The sequence below is a fragment of the Bison bison genome, unplaced genomic scaffold (genome assembly GCF_000754665.1).
Source record: "Bison bison bison isolate TAMUID 2011002044 unplaced genomic scaffold, Bison_UMD1.0 scf7180017864317, whole genome shotgun sequence".
NCBI lineage: Eukaryota > Metazoa > Chordata > Mammalia > Artiodactyla > Bovidae > Bison > Bison bison.
In genome coordinates this window covers 2,966,213-2,983,012 of record NW_011494889.1, presented here as the reverse complement: position 1 = coordinate 2,983,012, position 16,800 = coordinate 2,966,213, and the positions used below count along the sequence as shown (strand labels likewise).

General features: G+C 36.8%; 1 protein-coding gene across 1 annotated transcript in view; it reads right to left on the bottom strand.

Annotated features, from left to right (window-relative positions):
• DNAH14 (dynein, axonemal, heavy chain 14) overlaps window positions 1–16,800 on the bottom strand; it is a 376,195-nt gene that overhangs the window by 348,725 nt on the left and 10,670 nt on the right. The window contains exons 2-3 of the mRNA XM_010852937.1: window positions 8,927–9,088; window positions 1,602–1,729 (exon numbers count right to left, since the gene is read on the bottom strand). Of these exons, the coding sequence (XP_010851239.1) occupies window positions 1,602–1,729; window positions 8,927–9,088 (290 nt within the window). The remainder of the gene's footprint in view (window positions 1–1,601; window positions 1,730–8,926; window positions 9,089–16,800) is intronic.

The following is a 16,800-nucleotide window of genomic DNA, read 5'->3' as shown; positions in this document are numbered from 1 at the left end:
CTGCCTCTTGAGAAACCTATATGCAGGTCAGGAAGCAACAGTTAGAACTGGACATGGAACAACAGGCTGGTTCCAAATAGGAAAAGGAGTACATCAAGGCTGTATATTGTCACCCTGCTTATTTAACTTACATGCAGAGTACATCATGAGAAACGCTGGGCTGGAAGAAGAACAAGCTGGAATCAAGATTCCCAGGAGAAATATCAATAACCTCAGATATGCAGATGACACCATCCTTATGGCAGAAAGTGAAGAGGAACTAAAAAGCCCCTTGGTGAAAGTGAAAGAAGAGAGTGAAAAAGTTGGCTTAAAGCTCAACATTCAGAAAACGAAGATCATGGCATCTGGTGCCATCACTTCATGGCAGATGTGGAAACAGTGGAAACAGCGTCAGACTTTATTTTTATGGGCTCCAAAATTATTGCAGATGGTGATTGCAGCCATGAAGTTAAAAGAGGCTTACTCCTTGGAAGGAAAGTTATGACCAACCTAGATAGCATGTTAAAAAGAGAGACATTACTTTGCCGACAAAGGTCCGTCTAGTCAAGGCTATGGTTTTTCCTGTGGTCACGTATGGATGTGAGAGTTGGACTGTGAAGAAAGCTTAGCACCAAAGAATTGATGCTTTTGAACTGTGGTGTTGGAGAAGACTCTTGAGAGTCCCTTGGACTGCAAGGAGATCCAACCAGTCCATGCTAAAGGATATCAGTCCTGGGTGTTCTTTGGAAGGAATGATGCTGAAGCTGAAATTCTGGTACTCTGGCCACCTCATGCGAAGAGTTGACTCAGTGGAAAAGACTCTGATGCTGGGAGGCATTGGGGGCAGGAGGAGAAGGGGATGACAGAGGATGAGATGGCATCACCAACTCAATGGACGTGAGTCTGAGTGAACTCCGGGAGTTGGTGATGGACAGGGAGGCCTGGCATGCTGCAATTCATCAGGTCACAAAGAATCGGACACAACTGAGCAATTGAACTGAACTGAACTGATAGTTATACATCAAAACCTTCAGAGACTATTCTTAATTAAAAACGTAGTCATTGAACAGTTTGTCAATTTTTTAATCTAGTGATATTTTAGGTTTTCAAACAGAATTCTCAAACATTTTAGGAATTCTTTTAAAAGAATTTTAAAATTTATATTCAAAATTTAAAAATTCTTTAAGCAACCAAACACATAAAATTCAGTAAAACTGTTTCTTCTAAAATCTGTGTTATACTTCTCTGGTGGTCCAGTGGTTAAGAAATCAGCCTGCCAATGCAGGAGACACAGGTTTGATTCCTGGTCTGGAAAGATTCCACATGCTGCAGAGCAACTAAACCCACGCTCCATAACTACTGAAGCCCGTGAGCCCTAGAGCCCACGCTCCACAGCAAGAGAAGCCGCTGCAATGAGAAGCCACACTCCACAACAAAGAGGAACTCCTGCTCACCATAACTAGAGAAAGCCTGCGAGCAGCAAGCAAGACCCAGTGCAGCCAAATATAAGTAAAATATTAAAAACTAACTAAATAAAATGTGTCCATCATAAGCACACAAAACCACAGACTAATTTTTTAAAGTGTAGTGTCTTCTAAACAAGCTGGGTCAGTATCTCATACCTGTTCTATCATATGATGCAAGTCTTTTTTTCCTAACTTTCGGACAAGCATGAGTTTGATCCTTTTCCTTTGATTTCTCTTTCTTCTTACCAAGCAGTGGTTCTGAAGTAAGTACATCTTGTTGAATTCTAATTGCTTGAAGGTAATCTGAAAATAAAACCATTATTAATTGAATAATCTGCATGAGCTATAAATAATACCACATAATTCTATATACCAATCAATATAGCTAATTATTACATCATAGTATTCGACAGCATATAGTGAGTCAAATTGCGACTTTACCACTACCAGTTCTGTGATTTACCTTCCAATCATCAGTCTGCTTTACTTTACTCACCTTTGAATTGAAGACTGTTACTGTGAGAACCTCAGAGGCTTGTTACAAGAGTCAAATTATTATATTTAATAAGCTCAAAGTACATAGTAAGTGGTTACTAAGGTAAATGTTTAAGATCTTATTATTACAACAAACCTTTTAAATGTGAATCCTCCTGTGAAATAAATACATACAAAATCCTTTTATTAACTGTAATTTAACAACTGAGCCTAAAAAATGTATAGATACAAATGCTGAAAAGTAACATAGGGCCTGGTGGCTCAGATGGTAAAAGAATCTACCTGCAGTACAGGAGACCTGGGTTCAATCCCTGGGTAGGGAAGATCCCCTGGAGAAGGGAATGGCAACCTACTCTAGTTTTGTTATTCTCTAACACTGAATTAACATGCAACCTCCTCAAGTAGTGGCTGTTTATACACCATTACCTCATATACCTCAAGATTAGAAAGTGGCTTGTTTTCCTCCTTACTCCTCATTCACCACTGCCAAATCATTACAACTTGCCCTTTAAAAACAAAAAAAAATCCTACTCCTCTGAAGCTTATGCCTTTTTGTTATATCATATTCTTCCATTTTTCATTGACATTCACCAATTGTCTGGTCACCCAATTAATCTGGAACCCTGGCTCCAGGGAGGGCTTACTTACTCCATATTAAATCTGTCATCATTCTAGAAGATTTTTTTAGAGTTTTCTAGGGAAGAACTCTAGAAAAACTAAAGATTCTAGAGGTGTGCTCAGTCGTGTCCTGCTCTTTGTGACACCATGGACTGTAGCTCACCAGGCTCCTCTGTCCATGGGACTTTTCAGGCAAGAATACTGGAGTGGGTTACCATTTCCTCCTCCAGGGGATCTTCCCTGACCAATGGATCAAACTCATGTCTCTTACATCTTCTGCACTAGAGATGGATTCTTTACCACTGCACCACATGGGAAGCCCCCTAGAAAATTTACTGTTCGTGAATTAAGACCTGTCTGACATCATGCTCCTATCTCCCCATTTCTAGACAACCTCTCATATCTTAGTTGAAGTTTGTCCACTTCAACTTACCACTATCAAGACTATATCCTAAAGCTTGCCATCACTGGCCTTTATCCTTCCAGCTTGCTTATTACTCCCAACATCACCATTCTTTGACCTCCTCAGTACCTCTAGTTCACTGTTCCATTACTTTTTTACAATCCATCAACCTTCTATTTTTTTTTTTTTCACTTTTCTCCTTATCCAGCCAAGGCTATCTCTCAACAAAACTCTTGTCAATATCCTAAACTTTCCCTTTCTTTTGGTCTCTCCTATATGGCAAAACACCAGAGCTGGATGAACCCAACTCTATGTGCCCTCTGTGTGTACATCTGCATAGTTATTTTTCTGGTTAACTTACTCTTCGGGCTTTTCAACAGCTATTTCAGACTTTCTCCATGCTCCCTGGAGAGCTCCAATCTCCCAATTTCAACTAAACTCATGACAACACTTCCAAGGAACATAAAGGCGTCAGATGGGAATTCCTTCAAATAGTCATTGCCAAATAAGCCAAGCAACACACGTCTATTACTAATGCTTTCCTTCTGCCCTCTTACTAATAGAGGAGATGTCTGTTTCTTCTCCTCCCAAAACCAATTATTTCCACCTTTTGTTAGACATATCCCCTCATGCCTACACTATTAACCATTCTTTTTTTTCTTTTTCATATCCAAGCAGCTTCTCAATCTGTTAATTGCCTTTCTTCACAGTCAAAATAATGGAAAGAGTTGCATATAGTCTCTATTCTATTTCTTCATCTACTACGTACTTTTTAATCCATTCCAGTCTGGCTTTGGAACTCCACTAAAACAATATTCAAGTGAACATATTATTCAGGTCAATAAAGTCAATGGACATTGTCTTCCCTTCTTTTACTAGACTTACCAGTGTTATTTGATACTTTAGACCACATCTTCCTCTTTTTATAGAGGTATAATTGACAAATAACATTAGTTTCAGGTGTATAACATAGTGTCTCAATATTTGTATACATTGCAAAATAATCACCATAGTAATTCTAGTTACCATCCATCACCACACATAGTTACAAATTTTTTTCTTTACACGAGAAGTTTTAAAATTTACTCTTATTAACAATGGTTACTATTGTTAATAATAGTAATGTTGTAAATGACAGATCTTCCATTTATGATGGCAAAATGTCCAGGTAAACCCACAGAAAGTTGAAAGTATTGTTAAGTTGAAAATGCATTTAACACACCTAAGCTACCAAACATCATAGCTTATCTTAGCCTACCTTGGAGTGCCCAGAACATTTACATTAGCCAACAGTTGGGCAAAATCATCTAACAAAAAGCTTATTTTAAAATAAATGTGAATAATTTATGTAATTTATTGAATACTGTATTGAGAGTGAAAAACAGAATAGCTGTATGGGTACAGTATGGTTATAAATGTGTTGGTTGCTTACCTTCATGGCTGTGTGGTTGACTGGGAGCTGTGTCTCGCTGCTGCTGCCCAGCATTATAAAAGAATATTGTACTACATTTTGCTAGCCCAGGAAAAGATCAAAATCCAAAGACTGGATATGCACCAATTTTCCATTATAAAATCAGAAAATTTTAAGTTGAACCATCCTTAAGTTGGGGGCTGTCTGTACATGCCTATGCATTATTTATGACTGAAAGTCTGTTCCCTTTGAACACTTTCACCCATTTTGCCCACCCCCCATCCTCTGCCTCTGGCAACCTTCCATCTGTTCTCTCCATCCATGAGTTTGGGGTTTTTTCCCCATATATAAGTGAGCCCACACAGTTTTTGTCTTTCTGTCTGACTTATCTCACTTACATAATGCTGTGAAGTCCATCTATGCTGCCCTAAACGACAAGATTTCCTTTTCTATGGCTAATATCCCAGTTTTTGTGTCACATTTTCTTGATCAATTCATCCATCAATAGACACTTAGGTTGTTTTCATGTCTATACTACAGAAAATAATGTTGCGATGAACATGAAAGTGAAAGTGAAGTCGCTCAGTCGTCTCCGACTCTTAGCGACCCCATGGACTGCAGCCTACTGGGCTCCTCCATCCATGGGATTTTCCAGGCAAGAGTACTGGAGTGGGGTGCCATTGCCTTTTCCAGGATGAACATGTTCATTGCTTCTCCGGCAATGAACATGGGGGGTGCATATATCAAGTTAGAGTTTTCATATCATTCAGATAAATATCAAGAAGTGTAATTGCTGGATCATATGGTAATTCTATTCTTAGTTTGAGGAAAACTGTTTTCCTCAAGTTTTCCAAAGTAGTTATACTAATTTACATTCCCACAAACAGTACACAAGGGTTCCCTTTTCTCCACATCCTTGCAAACACTCTTATTTCTTGTCTTTTTCATAACAGCCATTCTGACAGGTGTGACGATTCTCTCTTTGTGATTTTGATTTGCATTTCTCTGATTAGTGATGCTGAGCCCCTTTTTATGTACCTGTTGCCCATCTGTATTTCTTCTTTGAAAAAATGTCTATTCACATCTTCTGCCCATAGTTTAATCAGGTTGCTTGTTTTTTTGCTATTGAGTTGCATGAGCTCATTATATATTTTGGATATTAACCTCTTATCAGATATATTATTTGCAAGTTATCAGATATATGATTATTTGCTACCATTTGGTAGAATGTCCTTTCATTTTCTTGATAGTTTCCTTTGGTGTGCAGAAACTGGTTTTATGTAGTCCCACTTGTTTATTTTTACTTTTGTTGTCTTTGCTTTTGGTGTCAAATTCATGAAAACTGTCACCAAGACCAATGTCAAAGAGTTTTACACCGGTCTCCTTCTAGTTTTATTGCTTTCAGATATTATGTTCTGCAACAACAACAACATTATTTTCAAGTCTTTAGACCATTTTCTGTTAATTTTTGTGTATTGAATAATAGATGTCTATAGTTTTACTCTTTGAAAATTGGCTATCCAGTTTCCCCAACACTATTTATTAAAGAGACTGTCCTTTCCACATTGAATATTCTTGGCTATTTTGTCAAATTATTGGCCATTTATGCATTATCTTATTTCTGCTTCATTCTTCACTCTCAAGATTGCTTTAGCTATTTGAGGTCTACTATGTATCTGATCTGATCTGATGCAGTTCCATACAAATTTTAGGATTGTTTTTTCTATTTCTGTGAAAAATGTCATTGGAATTTTAATAGGGTTTGCATTAAATCTGTAAATTGCTTCAGTTAGTATGGACATTTTAACAATATTAATTCTTCTAATCCACAACCAGAGATTATCTTTCCATTAATTTGCATCTTCTTCAGTTTCTATCATCAGTGTCCTACAGTTTTCAGTGTACAGGTATTTCATCTTCTTGGGTAAATTTATTCCTTGTGTTGGTTAGTTGCTAAGTCATGTCTGACTCTGCGACCCCATGGACTGCAGCACACCAAGTTTTTCTGTCTTTCACTATCTTCTGGAGTTTTCACAGACTCATGTCCATTGAGGCAGTGATGCCATCCAACCATCTCATCCTCTGTCATCTCTTTCTCCTCCTGCCTTCAATCTTTCCCAGTATCAGGGTCTTTTCCAATGAGCTAGCTCTTCGCAGCAGGTGGACAAAGTACTGGAGCTTCAGCCTTGGCATCAGTCCTTCCAATGAATATTCAGGGTAGATTTCCTTTAGACTGACTGGTTTGATCTCCTTGCAGTCCAAGGGACCCTAAAGAGCCTTTTCCAGCACCACATTTCGAAAGCATCAATTCTTCGGCACTCAGCCTTCGTTATGGTCCAACTCTCACATCGGTACACACCAGTGGAAAAACCATAGCTTTGACGAGACGGACATTTTTGTTTAACACAGGTAAGCCTTAAGCTTGTAGCATATTTATGTGCTGACAGAAAAAAGCCAATAGAAAGGAAGATGAGAGAGAAGATAATAGACGGACCCCAAGTTCCTGAGGACATGGCAAAAAAGGAGCTCCAAACAGAGGTGGTAGGAATAACCTTAAAGGAGAGAAGGCACAATTATTCCTTGAGACAAATACTGCAGGTGAGACTGGGGAGCTGCGAGTCAGACAAGTTTCCATTTGATTACCTCTATCTTCAATTTTCGGAGAAGGCGATGGCACCCCACTCCAGTACTCTTGCCTGGTTTTTATAAAGTAGAGGCATAATCAAGTAATTCAGACTCATGGTTAAATTGCAACAGCTTAAACAGATGTTGTATGTAATAGAAAGGAGAGCTAAAAAGAGACATAAAATAACAAAAGGCAGAACTGAGTGCCTCACTGATACTGGAGACCATGAAATTGGAAAAAGAACCAATCAATGTGATTATGTAAGTGCTCTGCAAAATAGGCTTACCAAGTTGGTAACCAAGGAAAATTGACAATTACATTGTGGAATTTGCTTTTGTTGTTCAATCACCCAGCTGTGTCCTACTCTTTGCAACCCTATGGACTGCAGCATGCCAAGCCTCCCTGCCCCTCACCATCGCCCAAGGTTTGCCCAAGTTCATGTCCACTGCATCAGTGATGCCATCCAGCCATATCATCCTCTGATGCACTCTTCTCCTTCTGCCCTCAATCCTTCCCAGCATCAGGGACTTTTCCAATGAGTGGGCTGTTCACATCAGATGACCAAAATACTGGAGCTTCAGCTTCAGCATCAGTCCTTTCAACAAGTATTCAGGGTTGATTTCTCTTAAGATTGACTGGTTTGATCTCCGTGCTGTCCAAGGGGCTTTTGGGAATCTTCTCCAGCTGCACAGTTCAAAGGCATCAATCTTTGGCGTTCTGCCTTCTTTACAGTCCAACTCTCACAACCCTACGTGACCCCTGGGAGGACCATAGTCTTGACTATACGGACCTTTGTTGGTAGAGTAATGTCTCTGCTTTTCAACACACTGTATAGGTTTGTCATAGCTTTCCTGACAAGAAGCAACTGTCTTCTGATTTCACGGCTGCAGTCACGATCCCCAGTGATTTTAGAGCCCAAGAAGAGCAAATGTGTCGCTACTTCCACATTTTCCCCTTCTATTTGCCATGAAGTAATGGGGCTGGTTGCCATGATCTTAGTTTTTTTAAATATTTCGTTTATGCCAACGTTTTTTAACTCTCTTCCTTCACCCTCATTAAGAGGCTCTTGAGGTTCCTCTTCGCTTTCAGCCATTAGAGCGGTATCATCCGCATATCTGAGGTTGTTACTGTTTCTCCCGCCTATTCCAGTTTGTAACTCATCCAGCCCAGCATTTCTCATGATGTGCTCAGCTTATAGGTTAAACAAACAGGGTGACAGCAGACAGCCCTGTTGTACTCCTTTTTCAAACCTGAACCAATCAGTTGTTCCATACAGGGTTCTAACTGTTGCTTCTAACTGTTGATTAGAGTTTACATTTTGCCAATTCAGGTACAGAGGAAAGAAATGGGAAAATGGAGTTGAAGTTACTGGTCACAGAGTGACTGATCCAGGAAGAAGTGAAGAATGGAGACCAAAGCTGGACAGAAAAGAAAGCTGTCGTTTTAAAAAAAAAAAGTAAATTTTGGAAATGGTAGAATTTGGGATTGGAAGAAGGTAAACAAACAAACAAACAAAAAAAAATGGAGGTACATGGAGGGAACAATCAAGACGCTGGTTGACAAAAGGAACAAAGAGGGGTCACAACAAAGCTAGAAGGCACTAGGGATTTAAGGAAATGCTGACCCCCTCCTTTTAGGGTTATCTCACACACATACAAAATAAGATGATATGCATGACAGAGCAATGTAAATTGCTATAGAAATGCCAGATATTGTTGGTGGTAACAGTGATATTATTGTTGTTATTTTTATTATTATGTTTAGTGTTCCCTTTAAAAGGTAACCTCTGTATTTCTTTTAATTTCTATGATTAATGAAATTAGTAAAGTACCAAACCTTGTACCATTTCAATATATTTTATATATATTTATATAATTTAATACTATGAAAACTTCTTTCCATCTCCACAAAAGCAAATAAAAGTCAACATGCCTGGAGTGTAATCTTGATAAATTTCTTCTGCTTTCTCTGACTTCAAGGGTACAGAGATTGTTCCAAACGTTTTATGTTTCAGTGTCTCCTTTCCTGCTGGTCGGTTCCCTGATGGTAGAACATCTTGATAATACTTTGCTTCTTCATGTTTTAAAACTCTAACATGACAAAGAAAATAAGATACTATAGTTAATATTCTCTATAACTTAAATTTTAAATCTTTCTTCTGTACTTTACAGTGCAACAAAATATCTATCCTGTCAAACAATTTTTGATAGGCACTTTGGAAAGCAGATCTGAAACATGGAGAGTCTGGTTAAATACTAAATAGGTCTAACTGATATTACTGAAATTTTAAAGCTGAAAGGGACTTAAGAATCTCCATCTAATTTTATTTTAAATGATAAAGAAATGTTACCCATTTCCTGTGCCTCTGATATGACACGCATAAATATTTATCTGAAATTTTATACTTTATTATTAAAGATAAATACAATGATGGATGACAATAATCAAAAAGCAACAAGAAAAAAGAAATGTTACCCAATGAAGTTGGTGGCAGGGTGAGGTCAGAATAGTTTTCTGAAATTCAATCCTTACATAATTACCCTCCTTTATAAAAAAAAAAAAAACTACAGCAACCATCACCAACAACCTATATCAGGATTAAAGCCAAAATCTTTTCACATTGCTTTAGCTGTTTACTTTGTAAATGTTGGGAAAATGTATTCATAAGAACAGAATCCAAAATGACTGCCTACAATACCTACAGCTATATACCATACTTTTGCAAAGCAGAGAAAATTCAAACATATACTTCTCAGTAGAAAAGAGACCCTTGTTAGGTATATTAAACAAAAATACTTGATCACTTGAATAATATGGTAATACTTCTCTTCAAAGACAATAAAGCATTTCTTTGAACCTGTTTATGGATGGATAACTTTATTAGGTATTCCTAACTTGTTTTTCTTTGAGGACTTTGTGAGTGCCATTCAGTTTGGACAGCAAGGAGATCCAACCAGTCCGTCCTACAGGAAATCAGTCCTGAATATTCATTGAAAGGACTGATGTTGAAACTGAAATTCCAATACTTTGGCCACCTGATATGAAGAACTGACTCACAGGAAAAAACCCTGATGCTGGTAAAGATTGAGGGCATGAGGAGAAGGGGATGACAGAGGATGAGATGGTTGGATGGCATCACTGACTCAATGGACATGAGTTTGAATAAACTCCAGGAGTTGGTGATGGACAAGGAGGCCTGGCGTACTGCAGTCCATGGGGTTGCAAAGAGTCAGATACGACTGAGCTACTGAACTGAACTGAACTGATTCGGTTTATAAACACCTTGAACAGTTGCCTTGTCATTATAATGACTATCCCCATAACTTTTCCATATCCTTTGTTCTTTTTTTTTTTCTTCCTGAATTGTTTACCATTTTCTTAGCAATACCGAGGAGTTATTTTCACATTTTGGGTGGTAATCTTTGGTCATTTTATATGTATTAAAAGTATCTTCCACTTTGGACTTATCTTTGAACTCTTGACAAATAGAAGTTCTTAACTTTAAAATAGTCTAATTTATCTGTGTATGATTTGTCTTAATTAAGAAATATTTCCTTACTCCACAGTGATAACAAAATTCTCATAAATTTTCCTAACAGCCTTACGGTTTTGCCTTTCACAAGTCTTATAACTGATTTGTGGGATGAGGACAAATGCAATTTCTGTACCCTCCTGATAAGGATATGTGATCGAACCCAGGTCTCCCGCGTTGCAGGCAGATGCTTTACCATCTGAGTCACCAGGGAAGCCCATGTGATCATTACAACAGCATTACTGAACACCCCATCCTCTCCCTCACTGATCTGTACCAGCAAGTCTGTCATCAATCAAAATGTGTGTACAATTATTCATTCCTGGTTCTTTATTTTTATTTGTTTATCCTCATTTCTATATCACACTACTTTATTTACTATAGTTTTGATAGCTTTAAATTGTCTTTTTCCCAAATTTTCCCAAATTGTCTTTTTCCAAAGAAAGTGCTTACATATTCTTGGCCCTTTGATTTTCTATATACATTCTGTTGCACTCTCAATTAAATTCTGTAATTTTACTTATAAAGGTCAAATATATTTTTTATTAGAGTATAACTGTTTTACAACGTTGTGTTAGTTTCTGCTGTGTAACAAAGTAAATGAGCTACATCCTGCTAATGCAAGAGACTTAAGAAATGCGGGTGAGATCCCTGGGAAGATTCCCCTGGAGGAGGGCATGGCAACCCACTCCAGTATTCATGCCTAGAGAATACCATGGACAGAGGAGCCTTGTAGGCTACAGTCCTTGGGGTCACACAGAGTCAGACACGACTGAAGTGACTTAGCACACACACACACACACCCCTCTCCTTCCCACCCCGCAAGCCTACCCCTCTAGGTTGTCACAGAGCCCCAAGCTGAGCTCTCTGTGCTATACAGCAGCTTCCCACTAGCTATCTGCTTATACATGTAGTATACATGCCAATACTACTCTCTCAATTTGTCCCTTCCTCCCATGTCCACAGGTCCATTCTCTACATCTGTGTCTCTATTCTTGCCCTGCAGACAGGTACATCTGTACCATTTTTGTAGATTCCATATATATGTGTTAATATATATTTGTTTTTCTCCTTCTGACTTATTTCACTTCATATGAAAGACTCTAGGTCCATCCGCATCAACAAATGACCCATTTCATTTCTTTTTATGACTGATATCCCACTGTATATATGTACCAAATCTTCTTTATCCATTCATCTGTTGATGGGCATTTAGATTGCTTTTATGTCCTGGCTATTGTAAATAATGCTGCAATGAACACTGAGGAACATGTGTCTTTTTGAATTATGGTTTCCTCAGGGTAAATGTCCAGCAGTGGGATTGTTGGGTCATATGGTAGTTCTATTTCTAGTTTTTTAAGGAACCTCCATACTGTTCTCCATATTGGCTATATCAATTTACATTCCCAGCAATAGAGCAAGAAGGTTCCCTTTTCTCCACACCCTCTCCAGCATTTATTGTTTGTGGATTTTGATGATGACCATTCTGACTGGTGTGAGGTGATATGTCATTGTAGGTTTGATCTACATGTCTGTAATATTTAGTGATGTTGAGTATCTTCTCATACAAACACATCATTTTTAAAAGAATTTTTTAGGTACTTTATTTTTCATTATTATTATGAATGATAGTTACAGTTTAATTATATTTTTGATCTATTGCTGGACCACAGAAAAGCAATACACTTATAAATACTGATTTTAATCTTGCAGCCTTGCTAATAAATTCACTTATTATAAAATTTTGTAAATTATTTTGTATTTTATTTGTAGACAGTCTATGAATAATTGCAGTTTCTGATCTTTCAAACCTTACAGCTTTCTTTCTTTGTCTTTTTTCTTTTCCTTCCTTAGGACCTATGATAGAATGTTGAATAGAAATGGCAACAGAGCAAGCATTCCTGTCACTCCTCTGAATTTAAAAGGAATGCTTTTAACACTTGATCATTCAAAATATGTTATTGCTCTTGGTTTTTGGTAAATGCCCTTAATCAAGTGGTTTCCTAAGAGTTTTTATCATTAACAGATATTAAATTTTATCAAATCTTTCTCTTTCATCTTTTAATTGGTATTGATAGATTTTCTAACATTGAAACTTGCATTTCTGAAATAAACTACACAATTTGATCTTGATGTATCATCCATTAATATACATTGCTTTAATTGGTAGGTTAATATTTTATTTAGGATTTTTTTGCTTCTGCGGTCATGCATGAAACTTATTTGTAGGATTATACAAACTTCCCTCAAAAACTGAGTTAGAGGCTACTTTCTCTTTTTCTGTTCTGTAGAATAAGTTATATATGATAGGATTCACTCTTCTAGAAACTCAAAAACTCAATTTCTCTGGACCTGATGTGTGTGGTCTGTGGTGGTAAGAGAAAGAGGAATGGGAGTGGTGGTGATTCACTGCTACTAATTCAACAATTTAAGTGGTAAAAGAAAGCTCATATTTCTATTATTTATTGAGACTATCTTATATATTTGTATTTTTCTTAAAATTTTTATATTTTGTGTAAGCTTTCAACTTATTATCACAAAACAGTTCATTTACTCTTATCCTTTTAATTCAGATCTGTACTTAGGTCCCTTTTCTGATTTGTATTAGTTACAAAGCCACTGTATGACACTACTGCGTGGTGCGTCACTCACCCTACTCTCCCCTGATCTGGGTTTCAGGAGGCAGCACATCTGTGTTTCAGGAGAGAACACATCGTGAATGGTGCTTCCTGGGGTTGTGCAGTGTCACAACCCTGTCTATGTGTGACTTCCCTTTCTTTCTCCTGGTTGATCTTATCAAATGATTGTCAGTTTATTGACAACTTGTGCTTTTGCTGGTTTTTCTTTATCTTTGATATCTATTATGTTAATTTCTGATAATCTTTATCTTCTTCCTTCTGCCTTCTTAGGATTTATTCTGTTCTACATTCTCACCCCTAACTACTTAGATTGTTAACTCATTAATTTTTTTAGCCCTTTTTGTCTTTTAATACACAGTTTAATGACTATAAGTTTCTCCCTAAACACACAATTTTTATATGTGTGACATAGTTACTAATGCAGTAGTTTAAGCTCCCTTCAATTCTTCTTTTCTTCTTTCTATTACTATATTCAGTTCTAAGATTTTTTTCCTAATTTCCTTTAGAGGTCCTCCTTTCACCAACTAGTTATTTAGAAAAGTATTTGTTTTTTCAGATATTATGTTTCATTTCCAAATGGTTTCTAGTTAAACTCTTATAACTAAGTTCTAATGTAATTAAAGAGTATGTAATGTATATTGATAATTTTTTAAACAAGATTTATGGTCTTAAATGGCACAGCATTACAACTGTTCCATATACCTTGAAATAGAAGGTATAACTTTTATTTTTTAAATTTTTTATCTGTTGTTATCCTTTTGCATTTTAGGATGCTTTCACACCGTGCGTTTTTTAAATTCAATTTGACATTTAAAAAGAAAAAGTTTAGTCCATTTGCATTTACTGTGATTACAGACATTTTGGGGATTTATTTCTACCATCTTATTTTGTTGTCTATGGATCCCTTTTCTTGTTGTTTCTCTGTATTTTATCTCTATTTTTTTCATTTTTTTTTTTCAGGAAAATTTCTTCAACTTTACCTTTCAACTGTTCTCTTAAGCTTCACTTCTGCTATTATATAATTAAATTTTCAAAACTATTTTTATGCAAGTGCTCCATTTTTTTTATTCTCTAAATGTGAACTGTTTCTTCTGTTACTGTTCAGTCATTTAATGATAGTTTTGTGGTGGTGGTTGTTGAAGTTTTCTTCTCCCTGTATTATGTATTTCCTCCAAGCTTCTTTGATTTGTTTCGCTTTCTATCATGCTATAAACAATCCTCAAATGATCACAGTTTGCTGGTTGTATATGAGTCACCACTAAAATAACAATGAAACAACTCTTCATGCACTGGTGTTTTTCAACTGGTAGATTTGACTTTGGGGCAATCTGGGAATTTTGTTAGGTATTTCCTACTGACATTATCTACACATCTTTCCTTTTGGCTGGTCAATTTCCCAGAGAGTAATCTCTAGCTTTTAGCTGTGAGCTTTCTCATAGTCAAACAAAAGAAGAAAACTAAAGATCTCTTTGATTTGAATACATTAATCTACTCTCAGCTGTTCTCAGATTATTTCTGAGAATAAAGAAAGAAAGAATCTTTTGGCTGTGAGAGGTGAAGAAAGATACATATTCTGATTGCTTCTTATACAAACTTTCAACTAACTGATTGCAGTCTCAGCTGCTCTGCACTTTCAGAGGTACATAATATCCTTAATTCCTGAGTTTGTGGGACTGGAGAGAATAGTGATGGAAGGGAGGAGATGGGGGAGGATGAATCAGCCTGTTTCTGGGCTACACCAACTGACACCTTGGGTTTATAATTTCCACTCTGCTAAATTAATAACTTATCCATGTATTTTCAAGCTTTCAAAATTTCACTGGTACTCCCACTTGCTTGTATCTCATCTTGAATTCTCTTATTCCTTACTGTCATTTTAACATGGTTTTAGGAAGGAGAGCCATAAAAACAAGGGTTCCAATCCATCATGTTTAAATACAACTCAGAAATATTTTCAAGATTTCTTCTCCATTATTTTTTTCTGAGTGTTTGCTGATACACTCTTTTCTTCATCTGCTCTCTGCTGCCCTCTTCTGCTCTGAGCTGTAGTTTTCTATCCACAGTCCATATCTAGAACCAAACCACCTACTGCCTTCCTGGGATTTCGCAGCTGTTGATTAGTTTCTCACACCCATCAACCTCTTTCACACTTTTTGGCATATCCAAAGTTGGTCTGGGAGAAGGAGTCAGTGTTGATTTGCCTATCTTGTCAAGAAGAACTTCCTAAGAAACCAAGGTTTTCTACATGCCACAACCCTCATTCAATTCTCATGTGATACGTTATATTTTCCATTGTCAGAATGGCTTATCACTAGCCAGGTATGTTTGAGATTTTAATTTAATTATATCTTATTTTACCTTGGTTTTGAGTTTCCTTTATCCTTGTTCCTGTCTTTATTTACTGGTGTCAAATCATTGGGTCTGAATGTCTCCATATATTTTTCTGAACAAAACTATGAAGTGATGAGCTGAAAAAATACATTCACGTTATTTTTAAAATATAAAAAATTATTTCACAGCTATTACTACTGATTCTATAAACTATATATATATATATATATGTATATATATAGTTCCCAACTTTCCAGTAGGCTTATTAATTTAATACTCTCATTACCTTCAAGTGTTTCTTGTGTGTAATATAATTTTCAGAGCCTTCACTATGCTAGCTATCTTTCTCAGGGCAGTCCATATTGTCTAACTTCCTCTCTATGACAATTTTTTCCTTCTTACATTGATGTGTTTATATACATACAATTCTAATTGACCTTAAATTCTATACTAAATATAATAAGTTTTAAGATCATCTCCCCAAGAATAAATCATCAGAAAGAACTCAGGGAAGTCAACAGAACTGGAAGCCTAAGACACCGAACTCATTTCACCATTCACTAAGTACTAAGGCCACATTCATGTACTACCAGAATGCCTCAGATAGAACAGAATAGAACAAAAGGAAATGGGTTTTGAAATATGCAAGACAGAGAGTCTCTTTCTGATTACCGAGGGAAATTTAACAAGATACAGAAAGTCTCAAAATAAAGTAAATTTTGCATGGAAGTAAATTCTAACTAAATAATTTAAGCCAAGAATAATTTTCTTAGCTTTTAACTGTGAGTTTTTTCACAGTCATTTAAATACATTAAGAAATGTATGGAGGTTTCCAGGTTCGACGCATGAGACAGAGTGCTCAGGGTCGGTGCACTGGGATGACCCTGAGGGGATAGGAGCAAGATGGGAGGGGGATTCAGGATGGGGAACACATGTATACCCATGGCTAATTCATGTCAATGTATGGCAAAAAACACTACAATATTGTTAAGTAATTAGTCTCCAATTAAAATAAATAAATTAATTAAAAAACTAAAAAGAGAGTTACCATATGACCCAGCCACTCCACTCTTGGGCATGTATCTGGAGAAAAACATGGTTCAAAAGGATATATGCACCCCAGTGTTCACTGAAGCACTATTCACAATAGCCAAGATATGGAAACAACTTAAATGTCCATTAACAGATGAATGGACAAAGATGTGGCACATGTGTACAATGGGATGCTGCTGCTGCTGCTAAGTCACTTCAGTCGTGTCCGACTCTGTGTGACCCCATAGACAGCAGCCCACCAGGCTCC